Source organism: Vespa mandarinia, chromosome 25 (assembly GCF_050613455.1).
Source record: "Vespa mandarinia isolate Hongniang chromosome 25, ASM5061345v1, whole genome shotgun sequence".
NCBI lineage: Eukaryota > Metazoa > Arthropoda > Insecta > Hymenoptera > Vespidae > Vespa > Vespa mandarinia.
Genome location: NC_140834.1, coordinates 2,617,230 through 2,636,311, shown reverse-complemented (window position 1 = coordinate 2,636,311; position 19,082 = coordinate 2,617,230). Strand labels below are relative to the sequence as shown.

Genomic DNA, 19,082 nt, shown 5'->3' with positions numbered 1-19,082 from the left:
TTTTCAACGATTCGGTTAAATTTTTGGGATTTAAGATCAGTATGGTGAATACATTTAACAGATAAGTCCAAAGTAATGAATTTCCCAGTAAAAATGATACGAAATTAATAAGTACGTCGGCAATGAAACTCAGCAGTTATGATTACTTAATACGTATTTGTCGATTGAACTTTGAATTATTGTCTTAATCATTTTACCTTAATTTTCACGAAGAAAGAGAAAATCCAGTAAAGGAGATACATTGTTTCAAAGATGTTTATGAATGAAACATGTGGCTAAGTATTCGGCCACAATTTAACATTTAATAAAAATTAAATATAAAAAAATAAGTATACATTATATGCAATAAATGGCGTAGTATATAAGGAAAAAGTTCTAATCCAAATATCTGTCCGAGATTTCACGAATAAAAACCGTTTAATTTTAATATAATTTAATTCAAGAAATTATTGATTCGTACATACGCAATAGTCTAAATTATGATTATTATTATCCTTCATTCTTTTGCTTATCTTTGCTTCTTTTACGGAAATCCAAACGTTACAAGTAGTCTGGAAATCATAACCCATGTAATGATAAATAGGACACAGGCGATAAAAAGTTTCATTGCTTGATGCATCAAATAAAACTTTGAAAATTTTAAAAATCAATATTATTTGAAAGTGATTGTCAATAACAGAGGGACAATGAAGTAAAAATGGAATAAAAAAGATACCTTCGCCATTTTATACGAGCTTGTGGGAGTGTTTCAATAGGATCCTTTAAGATATATTTTCTTACGCCTGTGAAGTATGTTTCAAAATAAGTATTCCAAACGAGATCCTTCATATCACAAAAGAATAATTCACGATTTTCGGGTGTCAACTTCCTCATCAATTCGTTCCATCTTTCATTCGTAAATTTTTTTTCGTTTATAGAAAAATAACTAAGTAGATTTGACATTTCATGAATTTTATTGTACATTCTGAGTAACCTTGAACGAAAAGGATTAGCACCAGATGAAATTTTTCGCTTCTTTATCGTTCTAATACACTCTCTCCAGAAAATAAGATAAGAGAAATTTACCTTTGATTTTTACCCCTAAACAAAAAGATTGTATCGATTATAAGAGCTGGCAGTAAATGTAAAAAATATACGTAGAAAAGATAGATCGATCGATATTTTGTTATTTCAAAGATACTGCACCAAGTTGCCTTTTCAAGCGGTACCAATTCTCCATACATAAGTATCATTTCTATAAATCTGCCGTAAGTGAATGGATTATCCTTTGATACGTAATTGTAAATGGAAATATCTTCGTTCGATCTAAAAAAATTTTTTATTCATACAGACGAATAAATTCAATACTTTCTAATATCATTATTTAATTTGATCCTAAAAATATTGTATCGTATATTTGTCGTTACTTTCGATTATTTGCAAACTCCCATGCGCTAGCGATTATTCCACTAGCGGTCAAATCTCCAGCTACCAAGTCCATATTTATCGATCCATCGCAATGGAGAATTCGCATTAATCCCAAATTTTTTAATCTTCCTTCGTTTCAGACAGGAAAAAGACATTTATTACGATTCTTGGAGAAACCTTTTCAATATTTGATAAAAGATAAGTGCAAAAAAGTTAAAAATTAGTCTATATAAAATTAAAGGGGATCATATAAAAACCGACAAAAAGAGTGTCAGGAAATTTACTGTAGATAATTACATTACATATTCCATCTCAACAATGTTTATGTCATATAAAAATATTTTTGATCGGTCCACTAACAAAAGAATAATCAAAGCTGATCACCTTCCGTATTTACACTTCTGAATATTTCGAAAATTAAAAAAAAATTTTTCGTATTCTATTTATCGTTTTAATTATGGTAGTTGCAGCTAATTCTTCTAGATTTTGTTGAATTGTAGTATTAACCGAATGTCTTAATTTCTTTTTTTTCTGTAATTTCGTGTAAGTCACAAACCTTTTCATGCTTTTTAAAATTTTCACGTAATTATTTACTTGAATTTTCATAAAAGAATGTTACTAAATTTTTATAACACATCTGTTGATTCTGATTCTTTTTAAGTGTATACTTCTATAAAATTTACTTACTTTCAGAATTATTTTCCATATTGCAGAATTAAACTAGACGGGCTTACTGTAAAGTTATGTATATTCGGAGTAGAGATTTCTTTTTAATCCTTAAGACCGTAATAGGTGTTGATTGAACGAAGCTAACTTTTGAACTGAAATACAGAAACAATCAAAAGCATTTAACCTTTTTCTCCCACCACGTTTCATTGATCAATTCTTGATCTTTTTCGACACTTTTGCTTTTTTTTCTTATATTCGAACATATTTCTTATCCTGGAAGACGCATGTGTTCCAAAAGTAGCGATCAGGACACACAGGTTATTGCTTGTTTTAATGCTTGATGTATCCAATAAAGCATAAATTCGGAAAGTGGATATTATTTTATATTCTAATGACAAAGGAACAATAAAAAAAGGCAAGAAAAAAGAAGTCTTTGTTATTTTATATATGCTTGTAGAAGCGTTTCAATGGTATATTTAAGACATGTATATTTTTATCGTTAGGAGACATGATCAATAATATGTACTTAAACGAAAATTAAAATTATCAGTCTTACTTTAGAAATGGATAAAACATTCATGAAAAGAAGAAAAGAAAGGAAGATCAAAATTAATGTGTAAGGTAGAATAACAGAAAGAATTTCTACATTCGAATTTACTTGTTGCTTTCTAGATGAGTTTGAAAATGATGCAAGAAATTATGTAATTATTGGTACAGGCAGTCAGATAACGATTTTCATGGTCAATTAATTTCTTTTTAACAGAACGTGTCAAAAGATATATCTATTTTTTTAGTTAAGTGATATCCTCTTCACAATTCCTTGGTCAATAATTACCTCATTAATTTTATTTCTCTGTTTACAAATATTTATTTATTTTTTTATTCAAATGGTCGAAGGATCATTATCCAATTAAATGTTTAGAACGCTGTTAAATAAAAAGTTTCGTAATTGCAACATCCATGATTATTGTGAATGATCTTATATCATCACATATGAATATATCAGTGTTTTTTCGAAATGGAAAAGTACCAAAATAATACGTAATACGTAGTGAAAAATGTTTATTACGTCTCTCAAAGTATCTTTGAAATGAATATCATTCATTGTTATGGCCTTTCACCATAATTAGTTATCACGCTATACTTTCTCTTTTATTCATGGAGAATAGAGAAATATAGTTTCTATTTTTAATCAGGTTTAACTTGATTTTAAATTACTTGTAAAATATATCGACACGAAGCGTCTTAATGAGACGAGTGAAAGAGGAATTACCTATAGTAAATGATATCAGTCCGATTAAATTCTGAGATTTCCTGTTACCACTAAAAACGGTATTTAAAATTTAATATTTAGTACATGTAAGAAGAAAAAAATTGAAAAATAAATTTTGTAAAATTATACACGTAGAACATGCTGGAAGTTGCAAAAGGTTATTTTTCATGAAATAATATGTATTTATGATGCGTATGTGGAAAAAACCTGAAAGATTCACAAATTTTTCAATGTGTGATTTCGATAGTTGTTTTTCACGTTGAGGAATAGACAATCAGAATTTCGACATCGCATAATCGCAATCAAGGGCGACTGTAATTTGCCGAATCTCGCTATCTTAATGGTCGATAGAACTATACTTATACGAGAGGTCCCGGTTGCTTTCTTCGTTGTTCGACTGCGAGATGCAATGAGAAAATAAAATCGACGTCAGCTATTAACGTTTGAAGTCAAAAATTTTATATCATTTCAATTTACATTAGATTACTCGATTAATATTGTACTACGAGAAAATATCATTTGTATGCTATTACATTTTTTTTTTACATACACGCAAGCACGATTATAATAATTTATCGATAATATTAAAAGAGATCGAATGCAAATTCAATGCAAGAAAAAAGCAAAAACGTAACCGGTTAACAAAAAATATTAGTAATCTAATCTTGTACGTGCGCCCGAAAACTTAACTTATAATAAACATCGTCGAATAAAAATTAAAACGAGACTATAACTATGACTATGACTACATGAAGACATTGGACACAAATCATTTTAGAATAACATTTTCATACGGGTTATATAGTTCGCATGTAAAAGTAAATACATATGTTTTTGTGATTCAGGCCTTGTACAGATGCGACATAACAATCAGGTTTGATAAATTACCAATCGACTTAATTAAACGGTCAAGGATTTTTGTCGATAAATTAAAAAAAAAAAGAGTGAGAAATGTAGGCAAGAGTAAAGATAAAATGATCTATTCAACCGAATGCACTAAATAAACTATTATGTAGATCTATGTACATATGTAAACTCGAAGGAGTTGTTTGCATGAAATAATTTAATATTTTCGAATTTGTTTATCAACGACCAGTGTAATCTTTTGTATAATGTAGAAATACTTTTCGGATTTTTATTCTTTTTGGAATTTGATCCCATTTCAGATCCAAATCTATAATTGGCATTTGTATTGTATTTAACGATACAGATTTAATAGTATAATATAATAATATAATAGTAAATAATGAATAATGAAATAGTAAATAATGAAATATAAAATATAAATATTAAATATAGTAAATAATATAATAAAAATAATATATAGTAAAAAACATAATAGAATGCAGAATACGAAGAAAATAAATGAATGATTGTGATTTTTCCCTCGTACTCGTCATATGTTATACGACATTCATTTATGCCCATGCGCGATAATTACGAGAAAAAAATTTTTTTCATTATCAAATATTAATATATTTTATTGTATAATATATTTTATTGTATAATTTTATTGTATAATATATTAATATATTTTAATGTAGTATTAATTTGATTAATATAATAATAGCATTTTTTAATTAATTAATATAGTCGAATTGAACGAACCTTATGAACCTAATTTTGAGTCATTTTCAACGCAAAAATACAATAAAAAATTATAAATAAACAAATAATTGTTAAAATATTTTGATAAATAAAACATAGGTAAATTCGTAATATGAATAAGTATAACATTTTACAAAATAGTTTAATGTTAAATTAAAATCGTATTGTCTCTCGTTAAAAAATTCTCACGATAATAATTAGTATAATTTATAAATATAATAATTATAAAGTCTTAGTATGACAATAACGTTCACTATGTTTGCGAATTGATCATAGCATTTTTCAAAATGTAAATATTATTATTGACGATTATCTTTACGCTTCACTTGATATTGAGTATGCAAATTTATGGAAATGGCAAGCGTGAGAGAAATAATCCTGATCATACATTTATTTCATATTTTTCCTGTATTTTTGCTTTTTATAATATTGTTTAATGGTACAAGTATCATTGAAATACAATACAAATGCCAATTACAGAGTTTCATTTCATGGGATCAAGTGCAAAATTAGAAAAAGAAAATGAAAGCAAAAAATGACTCTTTCGAAAGTATTTCCACATTGTATGTAATTATAACTGTACGTGGTGCGAATATTCAAAATTGATAAATATCTATGTTCATAAATCTAAGCTACTTTATTTTATAAATTATACGAGCTCAATCGCACAGATTATGCTACCTTTTTCTTCTCATCATCTGTCACACTTATTTCTTTTTTTAAATAACCATTAAAAATGTCCGACCGTTTGTAATCAAGTCGATTTCAATGTTATCGAAATTCATTATTATTCAAATAATGTCAATATATTTCAATAACGGTTAATGAACGATAAAGAAATATTACAAAAAACTAATTAATAAATTAAGCGTGCGTTATTTCTTTTTTTATTAGATTTCAAGATTAAAATAGACTGACTATTAATAATACATACAGAAGATCGAAAGATTCATTTGATGTGTTAATCATTCATCATATTTTTTATCGATCATGAGAAAATATGTTACTTTTATTTTCCTTATAATATCTTTCTTTTCTTTTTAATATCTTCCTTTCTTTTTCTTTCATTTTTTTTACTCTTATTAAATATCTTCACAAAATTTGTCCTAATATTTTCAATTATTCAGTTCGATTGTAAGATTTTAGCACTCGAATAATCGTTCTAGATCAAATTATATAACGGTTACTGAGACAATTTAAATGTTTCTAACGATTATATGTTTTAGCAGATTTTATTTAATATTAAGTCATCGGGGTTGTATAATTGTTTTATAGAAAGACAAAAAAAGACGTAGAGTATAGGCTATGTATAATAAATTAAGGGAGACATTATTTATTTGTAAATTCTGTCAAATTTCTTTTCATAGGGGTGATTTTTTTTATTGGTACCGCACTTATATATATATATATATATATATATATATATATATATATAAGTATATATATAATAGTATATATATATAAAGTATACATATAATAGTATATATATATTATAGTATATATATAAGTATATATATATAAAGTATATATAATATATATATATAATATTATTTATATATATATATTATTTATATATATATATATAATATTATATATATATATATATATAAGTGCGGTTATATATATATATATATATATATATATATATATAATTATATAATCTGATAAATTATTCATCATATTTCTATTAAATCGTTAAATACAATCTTTTAATGGATACTATTAATTTAAAATTAATAGTAATAAAAAATTCATATATATATATATATATATATATATATATGTAAAGAAAGTATACTTTCTTCAAGTAGATTTGCCGTGCGTCTCAAGTCACGCCCTACAATTGTCTTTTGTTATCGACAAATTCTTTTGTTACCAACAAATCGAGCCGTTAAGATTTGAGAGAGAAACGGGCAGTAAGAAATAAAACGTAGACGAGAGAAGTAACACGAGAGTGTAGTATAAAATTTAAACAGTGTGCAATAATAAACGTAAATTGTCGTTTGTTTGTTCACAGAGAAACATATTTTCGTTTATCACCTCCCATAAGCAATCTGAGATATTATATATATATATATAATTTTATAATCTGATTAACTATTCATCATATTTCTATTAAATTGTTAAATACAATCTTTTAATGGCTACTATTAATTCTAAATTGTAATAAATAAAAAAAAATATTAATAATAAAAAGAAAATATTAATAATAAAAGTAATCGTGGCATAGATACGTTGCTTCATTTTCAAACCAAAATATTCCATACTTTTCACAGGTATAATAATTATTCTGAAGTTTTATTTCAAATGTAAAAATGTAAAAATTATTGCCGCGATTAAACAAGTCCCGTAGATGCCAGATCCACGGAATGTTATGTTCAATTCCATGTCATCTATATCTACTATAATACTATCATTGTAATTAATATCTTCATCATAATTGTTATTATTATTATGATATTATTATCATTATTATCATCATTATCATTATCATTAGTCATATTATTAGTTGTATTATTATCATTATTATCATTATTATTGTAATTAGTATTTAATCATTGTAAGATTGTTAAATATAGATATCCTCACAAAACCATAAAACCACAAGACATCCTTATCCCCAGTCAACGCTTTCTCCTCTCTTACAAGACTTTTTCTATTTCTCACCAACTCTCTAAAACAAATCTCTCCTCCTCAGTTTGCCTTTTTTCGAAAATCTATCCTGCAAATCAATCATCACTATAAATCTACTCTCTACTCTTAAAAACTTTCTCTTCAATTACCATCTAGGAATACAAACCATCTAGAGAATAAATTATACTTTTAAACATTTCCAATCTAGCAAAAATATCTTTTATTCATCGCATTGCGGAGACAAATTCATATTGCGTTTTGGCACATAATAGATATAGACGCACATAAAGATGTGCACCTTCAGTTTTGCCATTTCCTTAGGCAAGTTATGTAAATGAAAACATAATCATCGCATTCAATTGTTGCAAGAAGAAGGGTGAACGTAAAATAAAAAGAAAAATAATAAATGTATTCATTTACGATGAACTTTAGGATCCCTTACATTCTCATACTCACAAACACATTAATGTTGAAATATTTATGTACCATTTGCTATCTGCATTTTGTATAAGCAAATTCTTTCATCAAGTCAAGACCATTTGCAGAAGATTTTTTCGTTAAACTTTATGATTACGGCGTAACATAAAAAACAATTGATACTTCGTGTATGTGTATAACTCTATCGGTTATCGGAATAATAAAATTCTTCAAATTACAATTATCCTCGATCACGGGAAATAGTTTCGTTTCCTTTTCGTTCGGAATTCCGATTGTTTCTCTCTCATCGTAAAAAATATCTGGCAAATGTACATTAAAAGAGTCGTAAATATTTTTGGCCTGGCATACATATGTAGACAATTTCAAGGAGAATCACTTTATGGGACTTCTTGTACGTTAAACATGCTCCAAATCAACAGTTTATTTACCAATTTTCTTTTTGTTACATTTATAAAATATTAAATACTACTTTGTTTTTTAACAGAATCAAAAAATCTATGATTTAAATCCAGATGAAATAAAGTATAGAAATAATAATATATTAACAACTCATTGAATTCTGAAATTATCTTTTTTTCGAACATATCGAAAGATAAACGTACTTGACGTCTCAGACGAATTTCTCGATTAATAATTCCTCTATAAATATTGTTCTACAGCTCATGAATATACTTTGACCATGGTAGTACCCCTGAATGAAGATGATTAGTTAACGATTGCATATCTATTGGAGTATATTACTCTCGAATTCAGGAATGGAATTAAGTATTTTACAAATAGATTCGATTCTAATTGGATAGTTTCGAATGTTTCATATCTATTTCAAAGAAGAGAATCAGTAATTTCAAGTAAATTCAAACGAGAAATAGGTTCGAACTTTTTTTAATATTTTGAATAAGCGTAAGTTTAAGTATATATGAATCTTTTATGAATACTTTGATCGAATAACGTCACAACAAATTATAATCTATGGTATTCTTTTGTGTTTTTAGCTAACATCTTGTGTTAATAAGAATTATCGTTTTGAGTTTAACTAACTTCTCGGTTCTTTAATAATTTTAAAAGTTAAAAGCTCGATACAATCCTCAATGTTGCGATTAACTATACATTCAACTATTATTAACAGTTATACACTCCTTGTGAAAGGTTCAAATTTTTCTAACTTCGAATTACTTGTAAGTACATTTTCGAATTTCTGAAATCAAAGATTCACATATAAAGTTAGTTCGACGTTAGCATGTTACGATATTGTGTTTAATGATTTTTTATTATTTACATTATATATAATGTATCTCGAATTTAACAGTTAATTGTAAGTAATCCCTCTTCTCACTTCCTTCGTCATTATAAAATACGGATTGAGTGAAAGTGAGCTTTCGGCAGACTTCTTTTGTTTTTCGAGCTATAGAACGTGTTGAATGCTACGCTCCCATTGATTGCTTCACCAACATGTGATTGGTCATCTCCATCGATGTGGTCATCAGCGCTCTCTGTTGACGGCGTACCGATTTACGGTACTTTAACAGATAGTTACATATTTTGATAAAAGGAGTGAAGTTCATTATTTACATTTTCTAAAATAAAGTATACCTCAGTAACATTAATGTTTGGATTATAATGTTATGTAAGTACTTTTATTATATAAAATATAATTTTTTCAACAAATTATCGAACAAATATATATTTATCTTTTATTAGTAAATTTTTATGACGTCACTTACAATATCGTGTAGAGAAAATTATTTATTGATATGTGAAAAAATGAATTTGTGCTCTCGATTTTATTTTTATTGAGAAAATATGATTACTGGAATTTTTATTTTTCTAATTCGTTGACGATTGTATACAGTATGTGTTTTCTCTCAGAATCGATTTTGTCTTACGAACGTGATAATTTTTTGATTCTTTCTCCTGTTGTTCTAGTGCATTAATCTTATTTGTTAATTATTACATTTAACCATGATACGAGCTAAAACAATGTTTAAAACAATATAAAACAATGGGAATCGATACTACAGAATTATATCGGAAGTTGCGAATAAGGTTAGGATTGAAACTTTATCCTATACATCAGTTTCATAGACTTTTACTCCTTCAAGTTACATTAAAGATGAAGTGAAGTGTATTTAAATAAGATAAATTTGAATGAAAGAGATATTAATATAACTGTAGATTTGGATATATTCAAATCCGCTGTTTGATGAGTTTAGAAGTTGCAGCAAGAAAGAAAATAAACATCGTGGAAGATGTTCAGAAAAATTTTTTACATCAAACAGTAAGTGCAGTAATATAAAATACTATTTATATCCGATTTTCATGAAGGAAGTATGAGTATTCTAAGATACCACTTTCTAACAGTGTAATTATATAGGATTATCTGACAGATGTCGTCAGTCAGCTATTAAAATATTATGGCCAGGCCGTGAGAAGCAGTGAACATAATCTAGATAATATATAGGACAACATTTTTCCATGAAATTTTAATACGGTCACAACTTTTGTTCAAACGATTGATTTAAATGTAAAACTGCTGAAGCAGCTGAAATTCTGTATTGGTTAACTTGTAAAAACTATGCGTTAATCTGTTATATCAGTTATGAAGATAATTACCAGAAACTACTATCGAGGAATTATATAGGAAACATTAAATGTAAATAAATCATTCTATTGTATTCTATTGATAAGAATATCAAAAAATATCTTTGTCTGTATCTCATATATCACAGATTGGTATATATGATACTGTCATTACATTTAATGATGGTAATGCTGGCAAATTGAAAGTGGCTCAGAATAGCTGGGAATGGAATACGACAGTCGTAGCTGAGGATATGAAGTGATTTTCAAGACAAAGTTACAAGCTTGAAAAATTTCTAAGAGAATGTTATCTTTGATAAGCTTGGACGGTTTGGAAGGACATAAATTTTACAATAGCGGAGGATTTTAGTTGCTTTTTCTACTGAAAAGTAAGTATTTACTAAAGTAATTTTTTTTATACTAATTTCTGAAAAGCTTCCTTCTTTTTTAGACTAATAATTCGTTTTCTCTCGAATTATTTAAGATTTGCTCTTGATTTTTCTACAGTTCATTTATAATATTCTTTTGATACCGAATATTTAAATTTATAATAATTTTCAAAAGAATAAAAAGAAGATAATTATAAGTTAGAATAATTAGATAGAACAAAAATTTCATTTTGATCCCGAACATATGTAGTCCAGTGAAACTAGAGAAGTAAGTTCTCGAAGCATATAAATGACTTAGTAAAGTTTCATTACTTATTGAGCAGATGGATCATGAAGTTCGTAAATGTAACATTAGTGGGATTGATTATTCATATTGTTCTTAACACTTGCTGTTTCTTGTTATTGTTTTTTGCACGTTTGCATCTCGGAAAAATATATGCAGGATTTAATTATCGTAGGCTGTAATTGTCAAACTTTATTAGTATATTTTATTAGTCGAAATAAGAAAAAGAAAATGTTATATAAAATGTTATCTAAACGTTATATTTCTTAATTGAATTGTGTGACGATAAATCAAGAATGGAGAGAAAACTATCGTAAAATTCGGCGTAAGATTAAAAAAAAAAAGATAATGAATGCATAACCTTAGCGGTTGTTTTTTTTTTTTTATCGAACAATGTCTCAAAACGGTAGGCTGAAAATAAGATACCTATTTATTATAGATATAGATATGTATTTGATATTCGCTACATACTTATTGTGAATAAATTTCGACGAACCAATGTCACAATCGACTCTCATTACGCTCATAACGCATTGTGTCAATTGATTTTTTCGAATAATTTCAAGACAAGCCAAAAAGGTGAAAAATTCTTCCCACGAAAAATTGCTTCTTTGATCAAAATCATAATAGATTAAAGAAGAAAATATATTATAATAAACAATTGAAATGTAGATTTATTCGAGGATATTTTGTCAACCGTATTTAACCTTCTTTATTTCCCATTATTACTTTTTGTACGTTCATATCTCAGAAAAATAGTATATAGGTATACATACACAACGTGCTTGCCATGAATATATATTTTATAATTGAAAGTGATTGTCACATGAGTATGAAGATAAAAGAAACTACGCAGTTAGAATAAAATGCGTTAGAATAAAAAAATGCGTCAATAATAATCGACAGTACAATTTATAATTTTTTCAGAAGACATTTCAGTTTCGTCGCGTTAGCATATATACTCTGACGTTAAGATTATAAAATTATCAGTTTTCTTTTTAGAAGCGGATTAAAAAAATCTGTCTGAAAGAGAAAATTATGATATAGAATTTAAAAATAATTCTAATTCACGCTTACTTTTATAGGTCGATTTGGAAGCGTAGAAGTGATGAAACCGCTGTTAGAGGAGTATGACCAAGAAGTGGCCCTTGATTCAACAGTTGGAACATCAACTATAGAATCGTCCGTCGAAATAATCGACAATCTTACACCTATTTAAAAGTTTTACTACAATGAAAGTGTATTTTTAACTGGCGGAACTGGATTCATGGGAAAATTATTAATCGAGAAATTGTTAAGAGGATGTCCTGGCATCAGATGCATTTATATTTTGATACGTTCGAAAAAAGGGAAAAATGTTCTTGAACGCTTGGATGAACTTATGGAAGATTCGGTAAATTGTTTATTATTTCTATATTTTCTTTGATTCCTTATCTATGAGATTCTGTATTTATTAAATAATGTATACAGCGTGTCTTATTTATTTTTAAAAAATGGGAATATTTTGTGAGAGGTCGAACTTAAAAATGAAAGTTTTTGTACGGATTTGTTTATTGTGAAGAGATCCATCATTCAATTTCAATTTCTTTTTAAGCGTGTTAAACGTTGGGAGAATTTCAAAGTCAAATTCATTTTTTTAAATCGAACTATATAACTGCTTTTTGATGGACTGATTTACATTCATGTTGTAATTGTATGGAGTATAACAGCCAGGAAGTAATGATGTATATTTGTATTCCTTATTATTTGAGATCTCACGAATTTATAATGTAATTTATAGTATTTTATAATAATAAATGACTTCATATAGAAAGTCGTCGAATTCGTCTCAAAAAATCATTGAACCATGAAAAAAGAATATATATTTCTATTAAAAAAATGAACTTAACTGTAGAATTTTCCATATCGTTCGAATTACAATAAATAAATTTGACTTGATAAAGAAATTTGACATCCAATGTTTCCGATCATACCAAACAAATCTCTTCAAAAATTTTTTTGCTCGCTTCAGTCTCTCAAGTTTTAATTATTTGAGATAAATTGAATACCTTGTATATACTTGTTAGATATAAGAAACAAGAAATTAATAAATATATTATTGGTTTAGTGTACTTTGAATATGTACAAAGTCTTCTGATGCTATTTATTTTGTTGTGACATTTATTTAAACGAAATAGGCAAAATTTACAATTCTGTGCGTTTTCTAGTTATTTTCCAAGTTGAGGAAGGAAGAACTAAAATTCCGAAAACGAATATTCACAATTAAAGGAGATTGTAGCTTGCCAAATCTCGGTATTTTCAAAATTGATAGAGCTACACTCACAAGCGAAGTATCAATTGTTTTCAATGTCGCCGCGACCGTGAGATTCAATGAAGCAATGAAAGCGGCGATAGCTATTAACGTCCAAAGTCTAAGGGATTTTATAAATTTGTCCAAATGCCGAATCTGAAGGTATCATCTTTATCCTATATATACTTACTAATGATTATCAAGATCTTTTAATGAAAGCTCTGATTATAATAAATGTTTGTTATTTTTAATATGTCAGAGTTTCGTTCACGTATCCACGGTTTATGTCAACTGCCTTTAGAATCAGATCGAGGAAAAGATTTATGATCCACCGATAGATGCTGACAAATTGATCGATTTGATTGACCTTATGGAAGAAAAATTAGTTAACGATATTACACCGCAATACGTTTCATATTTATTTATAACAAAGATATTAAAGAAATAGATGGTGCACGTTGGTTGATAATACACTGGTACAATTTTTTAATTTTGGTTTACTTGGAAGATGGCCAAATAGTCATGTGTATAGAAAATCCCTTGCTGAGAATGTGATAAAAAAGCATGCTGACACGATACCAATTGAAATATTTCGTCCTGTAATTGGTTGGTAGTAATGTAATTTATGTAATAAATTATAGAATAAAACAATAAATGATGTATGTTAATCAATTAAATATTCCTAGTGATATCGAGAACCTATTCAAGGATGGGTAGATAATATGTACGGAACTATAGGAATTACAGCAAATGTTCTAATGGGAATAATGTGAATTCATCATTGCGTTGCATCGATGGAAGAGAACTTGGTACTCGGAGTCCTGACGATTAATGGATTAACTGGTAGTGCTTGGGGCATTGCTAATAATTTAAGGTAGCGTCAAATGATATCGTTCATGAATGAATAAAATGATGATTTTAGAACAAATTAAATTAATTCATCCTTATTCGAATATAATAGTTTGGTCTTTATGAAGTGACGGATTTTTAATGAATATTAAAAACATTATATTTTTTTTTTAAATGTTTATTTAATCTAAATAGGCTTCATTTGCTTAAATATATTATACTTTTCGTTAAAGGTCACTCGGAATGTATAAGAAAATTCATCAAATGGCGGACGTGTTTGGTTATTTTTGTACGAACGAATGGAGGTATACGAATGAAAGATGGAATGAACTAATGAAGAAGTTGACACCCGCAGATCGTGATTTATTCCTTTGTGATATGAAAGATATCGTTTGGGATATTTATTTTACAACATATGTTTCAAGAATGAGAAAATACATCTTAAAGGATCCCATCGAAACGCTCCCGCAACCTCGTATAAAATGGCGAAAGTATCTTGTTTCTTGCATTTTTAATTCATCATCTGTTTATTATGACAATCATTTACAAATGATATTGATTTTTTGATTTTTTAAGGCTTTACTGGGCCTATCAAGGATTCAAACTTTTTATAGCCTGTATTTTTTTGTAATCATATGGGCTATTTTATTGAGCGTTCCCGGACTATTTCTAACGTTACCATCTTCATGAAGTAAGCAAAATTGTCAAAGAAAATGTAAGGAATAATAATAATTTACTCTTTCATCATAATGTAAGTCAATTATTTCTTTTATAATAAGGGATCTTTCTTAAACGGTTTGGTGAAACGTAATGATACTTTTGGTACGGATTATGGATATTTTAGTGAATTTTTATCTATAAAATTTGATCTTTTAGCAGGTTTGATCTTTTTTGCGTCATTTTGAAAGTTTGGTACTCTTTTACTCCTCTTGATGGCGCCCATCTGCCGCAGTTCGCAAATTGATGCAAAGAAAAGAAATAGATATAAATTTCAAACGAATTCTCAATCTTTGCGAATGTTGCTATTGAAATGTACGTTGTGCAAAATGCACGAAATAACAAATGTACGAGAAGTGGATTTAAAAAATTCTATTGTTCTCTGAAAAATCAAATATCGATTTTTTCAATAGTTTGCTGACTTTCAAATAACAATTCTTTGACATGATTGTTAATAAGAGACGAATAATGAAAGAAGCAGGAAATAAAGAAGATATATTTATTATCTTATACAAAACTGTAAAAGTTGATTTTCTTTTCGGTTCGTTCTATTTATCATTCGTACCCTTCCATTCGATCGTACAGAAATGATCGAGAACATTTTGTAATTTTTATTATAAATTTTGAGTAATATGGAAAGAAAAGGAACCGTCGGGTATCAATGATGTCGAATAGAGATTGATTTTCATTTAATTTTTTAAAATACGAGTGGATGAAAATTATAATTGAATGCGATCAGGTGACTCAAGACGTGTAACATTTGATATTCGCTCTTGTATTGCTAGATTATTGTTCCTAGAGAGCTATAGATAGATAATTGTTCCTAGAGGGTTTCTTTAATCTTACGAAAATACATATAGAAAAAAACAGGGATAAAAGTCAGTTTTGAATGATTCATTGGTATTTTCGAAAGGGGAAGTAATAGTTTCAAGTACATTCGATGTACAAAAGAAATAGATTCGAACTCTTTGTGAATTTTTGAGATGCATGAATGTTACTCCCAAATATATTTGAATTCTAGTTTTGATTAGATTCGAAACTTTCATAATTACTTCGTTGAAATAACGGGACTATTGTCACTACAGCTGCGATAATCTTTAACTCCTAATTACTCAAATTGCGGCAACTAGAATCGAGTTACATAAAAATTTAAAAGCCCGACAATTTAATGGTGGAATCAGCAATCCACATTTAACTAAAACTTAAAATTCAAGTACTATTTGTAAAAGCTTCGAATCTTTCTATTATCGGAGTACTTGAAAAGACATTTTCAAATCTACAAATATTCATTCAGGAGTTCGGAATGAACTTACATGTATCCTACTTTTCAGTAGGAATGGAAATCCCTGAAATGAAACTTGATTATTCAATTGGACTTTGATTCTCAAGTATATAGTAAACTTGACTATATCCTTAAAAAAATAATGATCCATCTTCTTTAGAATACAAAATCATACGAAGCAATGAGTAATTATAAGCATTATAATATAATAATATATAACTATAAGCATTCCGAGTGAATAATGTAATTCTCTTACCCTTATTTAGTGTTGGTTCTGCTTTTCCGCGACTGATTTCGTAAATACGTAAATGTTCGTTCGTATTGTAAGCATTCTAAAATCAGAAATATTAATGTATTTTTAATTAACGAACATATAACAAATTTTTTAATTTTGAAAAATGTAGTTTATATTAGTAAATAATAAAATTAGTAGCATTATCAACACTCGAAAATAAACGTACTCTGATCTAATCTCGATAAACTCGTCCAACATTTTCTTGTTTATACGTTCCACCAAATCTATCAACCGGTGTCCATTCATCTTTCATAAAATTTCTTGCCATAAATGATCATTTATTCTTAAAACTTCATCTCTCTCGATCGCTACACGCATCAATTTCTTCTCTACTTTTCTGCCCATATATTATTTCTTTAACAAAGTTAAATAAGAGAAATTTATTGTTGTTTATTTTCAAACAACATGACCGTCTCGTTTATAAGAGATGGTATTAAATTGTAGAAGGTAAACACAGAATCATTGGTCAGTGTATCGTCATTTTGAATCTGTAGTACTAATTATTTGGTAAAAATTATTCGTACTTGTTATTACGTCTTGCAAAAAAAATGATGACGATTATCTTTAGATACCTAATTGCAACTGGAAATATCTTCGTTGTATCTGAAAGATTATGTATTTAATAAAATACGCATTAATTTAGATTTTTCCATAATCTTTATACTTTATTTGAACGAGAAAATATTCTGACTGATTAAACAATATCTTGAAAGTTACCTTCGAATGTTGCCAATGTTCGCAGGAATTTGTGAACAGCATATTTTTAACTAGATTTGCATTTACTACGTTCACATTTATTGGGTTGTTCGGAAAGTAATTTCGTTTTTTTCCCGACAAAGGATTTATTTGTATTTTTTTTGCATCCAACTTCAGACTTAAGCTGTATAATCATTATATGTTTTGAGAGCTGATATAGCAAGGCTTGTGTGTGAAAAAGTCCAATTGATTCTACGCAGTAGTTTTTGGTTGGTGCCCTTCTAAATATCGAGAGCAATAAGCAGCATTTTCGTCATATTTTACTTTTTTACTATAGAAATGGTAAAAATGCTGTTCAAGCCAGAAAGAAATTAACCGATGTGTATGGAGAAGTTGTGTTGACAGTAGGTCAGTGCCAGAACTGGTTTGCAAACTTTTGACCCGGCAATTTTGATGTCGAAGGTGCATCACGTTCTGGAAAGCCGGTTGAAGCTGATAAAGACACGATAAAGGCATTAGTTGATGCAAACCGGCGAATAACAACACGTGAGATCGGTGAGAGGTTGAATTTATCAAATTCAACTGTTTATGACCACTTGAAAGTCCTGGGTTTAACCCCGAAGCTCGATATATGGATTCCCCTATGTATACGGAGGGAAATTTGTGTCGTCGCGTTGACGTCTGTGATTCGCTTCTCAAACGTCACGAAAATGATCCATGAAATGATCATGGAGCAAAAAAGATGAACCGGCTCAAAGTATTTCCAAAGCCAATATCCATCAAAAAATGGTGATGCTATCTGTTTGGTGGTATTTTATAGGAATCGTCTTTTTCTTTTTGAGATTTTAACGGATAATACAATAATTAATTTGGAGGCCTACTGTCATCAGCTGGACAAACTGAATGATGCACTTTAATAGAAAAGGCCAGAATTAATCAACAGAAAAGGTGTAGCGTTCCACCAAGATAACGGGAGACCTCATACAAGTTTGATCATTCGCCAAAAGCTATTATAGCTTGAATGGGATATAATGCCACACTCACCATATTCTCCAGATCTGACACCTTCGGATTATTATTTGTTCCGGTCACTGCAAAATTTTTTAGGTGGTAAAACCTTCACTTCAAATGAGGAGGTCAAAAATTACCTCGATCAGTTTTTTGCCAGCAATGACCAAAAATTTTATGAGCGTGGAATTATGCTACTATCAGAATAATGGTATAAGGTATTGAACCAGAATGGCCAATATATAATTTAATAAAATATTTGTTCATTATACGAAAATTGTCTTTCATTTTCACAAAAAAAAAAAACGAATTTACTTTCCGAACAACCCAATACGTTCACATTTATATAACACAGATAAAGCCATTACCAATCAAATTCCTGGCGATATATTCCACATTTTTTTCACATTCACGGCCGCTACTTTCGTATACAAATATCATATATATGTTTTCGTATAAATTTATAAAATCAGAAATATCAATGTATTATTAATCAACGAGCATATAAAACTTTCTTTTAAATATATTTTTCATTAGTAAATATTAAAATTAATATAAATGCTCAGTCGATACCCAAAGATAAACGTACTTTGGTTTAATAACAAAACGCATGTCCAGTAATACCACGTTCATACATTTCATCAAATCTATTAACTTACCAGCGTTC

The 19,082-nt window shown here is 28.2% G+C and overlaps 2 protein-coding genes across 8 annotated transcripts; both read left to right on the top strand.

Moving 5' to 3' along the window:
- The first annotated feature begins 9,526 nt into the window (after positions 1 to 9,526).
- Positions 9,527 to 18,717, top strand: LOC118450613 (fatty acyl-CoA reductase wat-like). 7 transcript variants are annotated; one of them, XR_014983601.1, is made up of 10 exons: positions 9,527 to 9,653; positions 9,953 to 10,304; positions 10,388 to 10,995; positions 12,364 to 12,671; positions 13,486 to 13,730; positions 13,828 to 14,174; positions 14,255 to 14,442; positions 14,651 to 14,908; positions 14,994 to 15,168; positions 15,294 to 18,717. XR_014983601.1 is itself a non-coding variant. In XM_085664193.1 (9 exons), exons 7-9 carry the CDS (start codon positions 14,363 to 14,365, stop codon positions 15,046 to 15,048), a joined length of 393 nt encoding a protein of 130 aa, XP_085520319.1. In that variant the 5' UTR covers positions 9,527 to 9,653; positions 9,953 to 10,304; positions 10,388 to 10,995; positions 12,364 to 12,671; positions 13,486 to 13,730; positions 13,828 to 14,174; positions 14,255 to 14,362; the 3' UTR covers positions 15,049 to 18,716. The 7 variants fall into 7 exon arrangements, 5 of the variants coding, with proteins under 5 accessions (XP_085520319.1, XP_085520317.1, XP_085520316.1 ...); XR_014983600.1 differs by having other exon boundaries at positions 14,651 to 15,168; positions 15,297 to 18,715; XM_085664193.1 differs by having other exon boundaries at positions 14,994 to 18,716.
- LOC146872232 (fatty acyl-CoA reductase 1-like) lies at positions 12,546 to 14,341 on the top strand. The gene is made up of 5 exons (XM_085664094.1): positions 12,546 to 12,671; positions 13,486 to 13,680; positions 13,870 to 13,970; positions 14,017 to 14,174; positions 14,277 to 14,341. Exons 1-5 carry the CDS (start codon positions 12,546 to 12,548, stop codon positions 14,339 to 14,341), a joined length of 645 nt encoding a protein of 214 aa, XP_085520220.1.
- Positions 18,718 to 19,082: the final 365 nt, after the last annotated feature.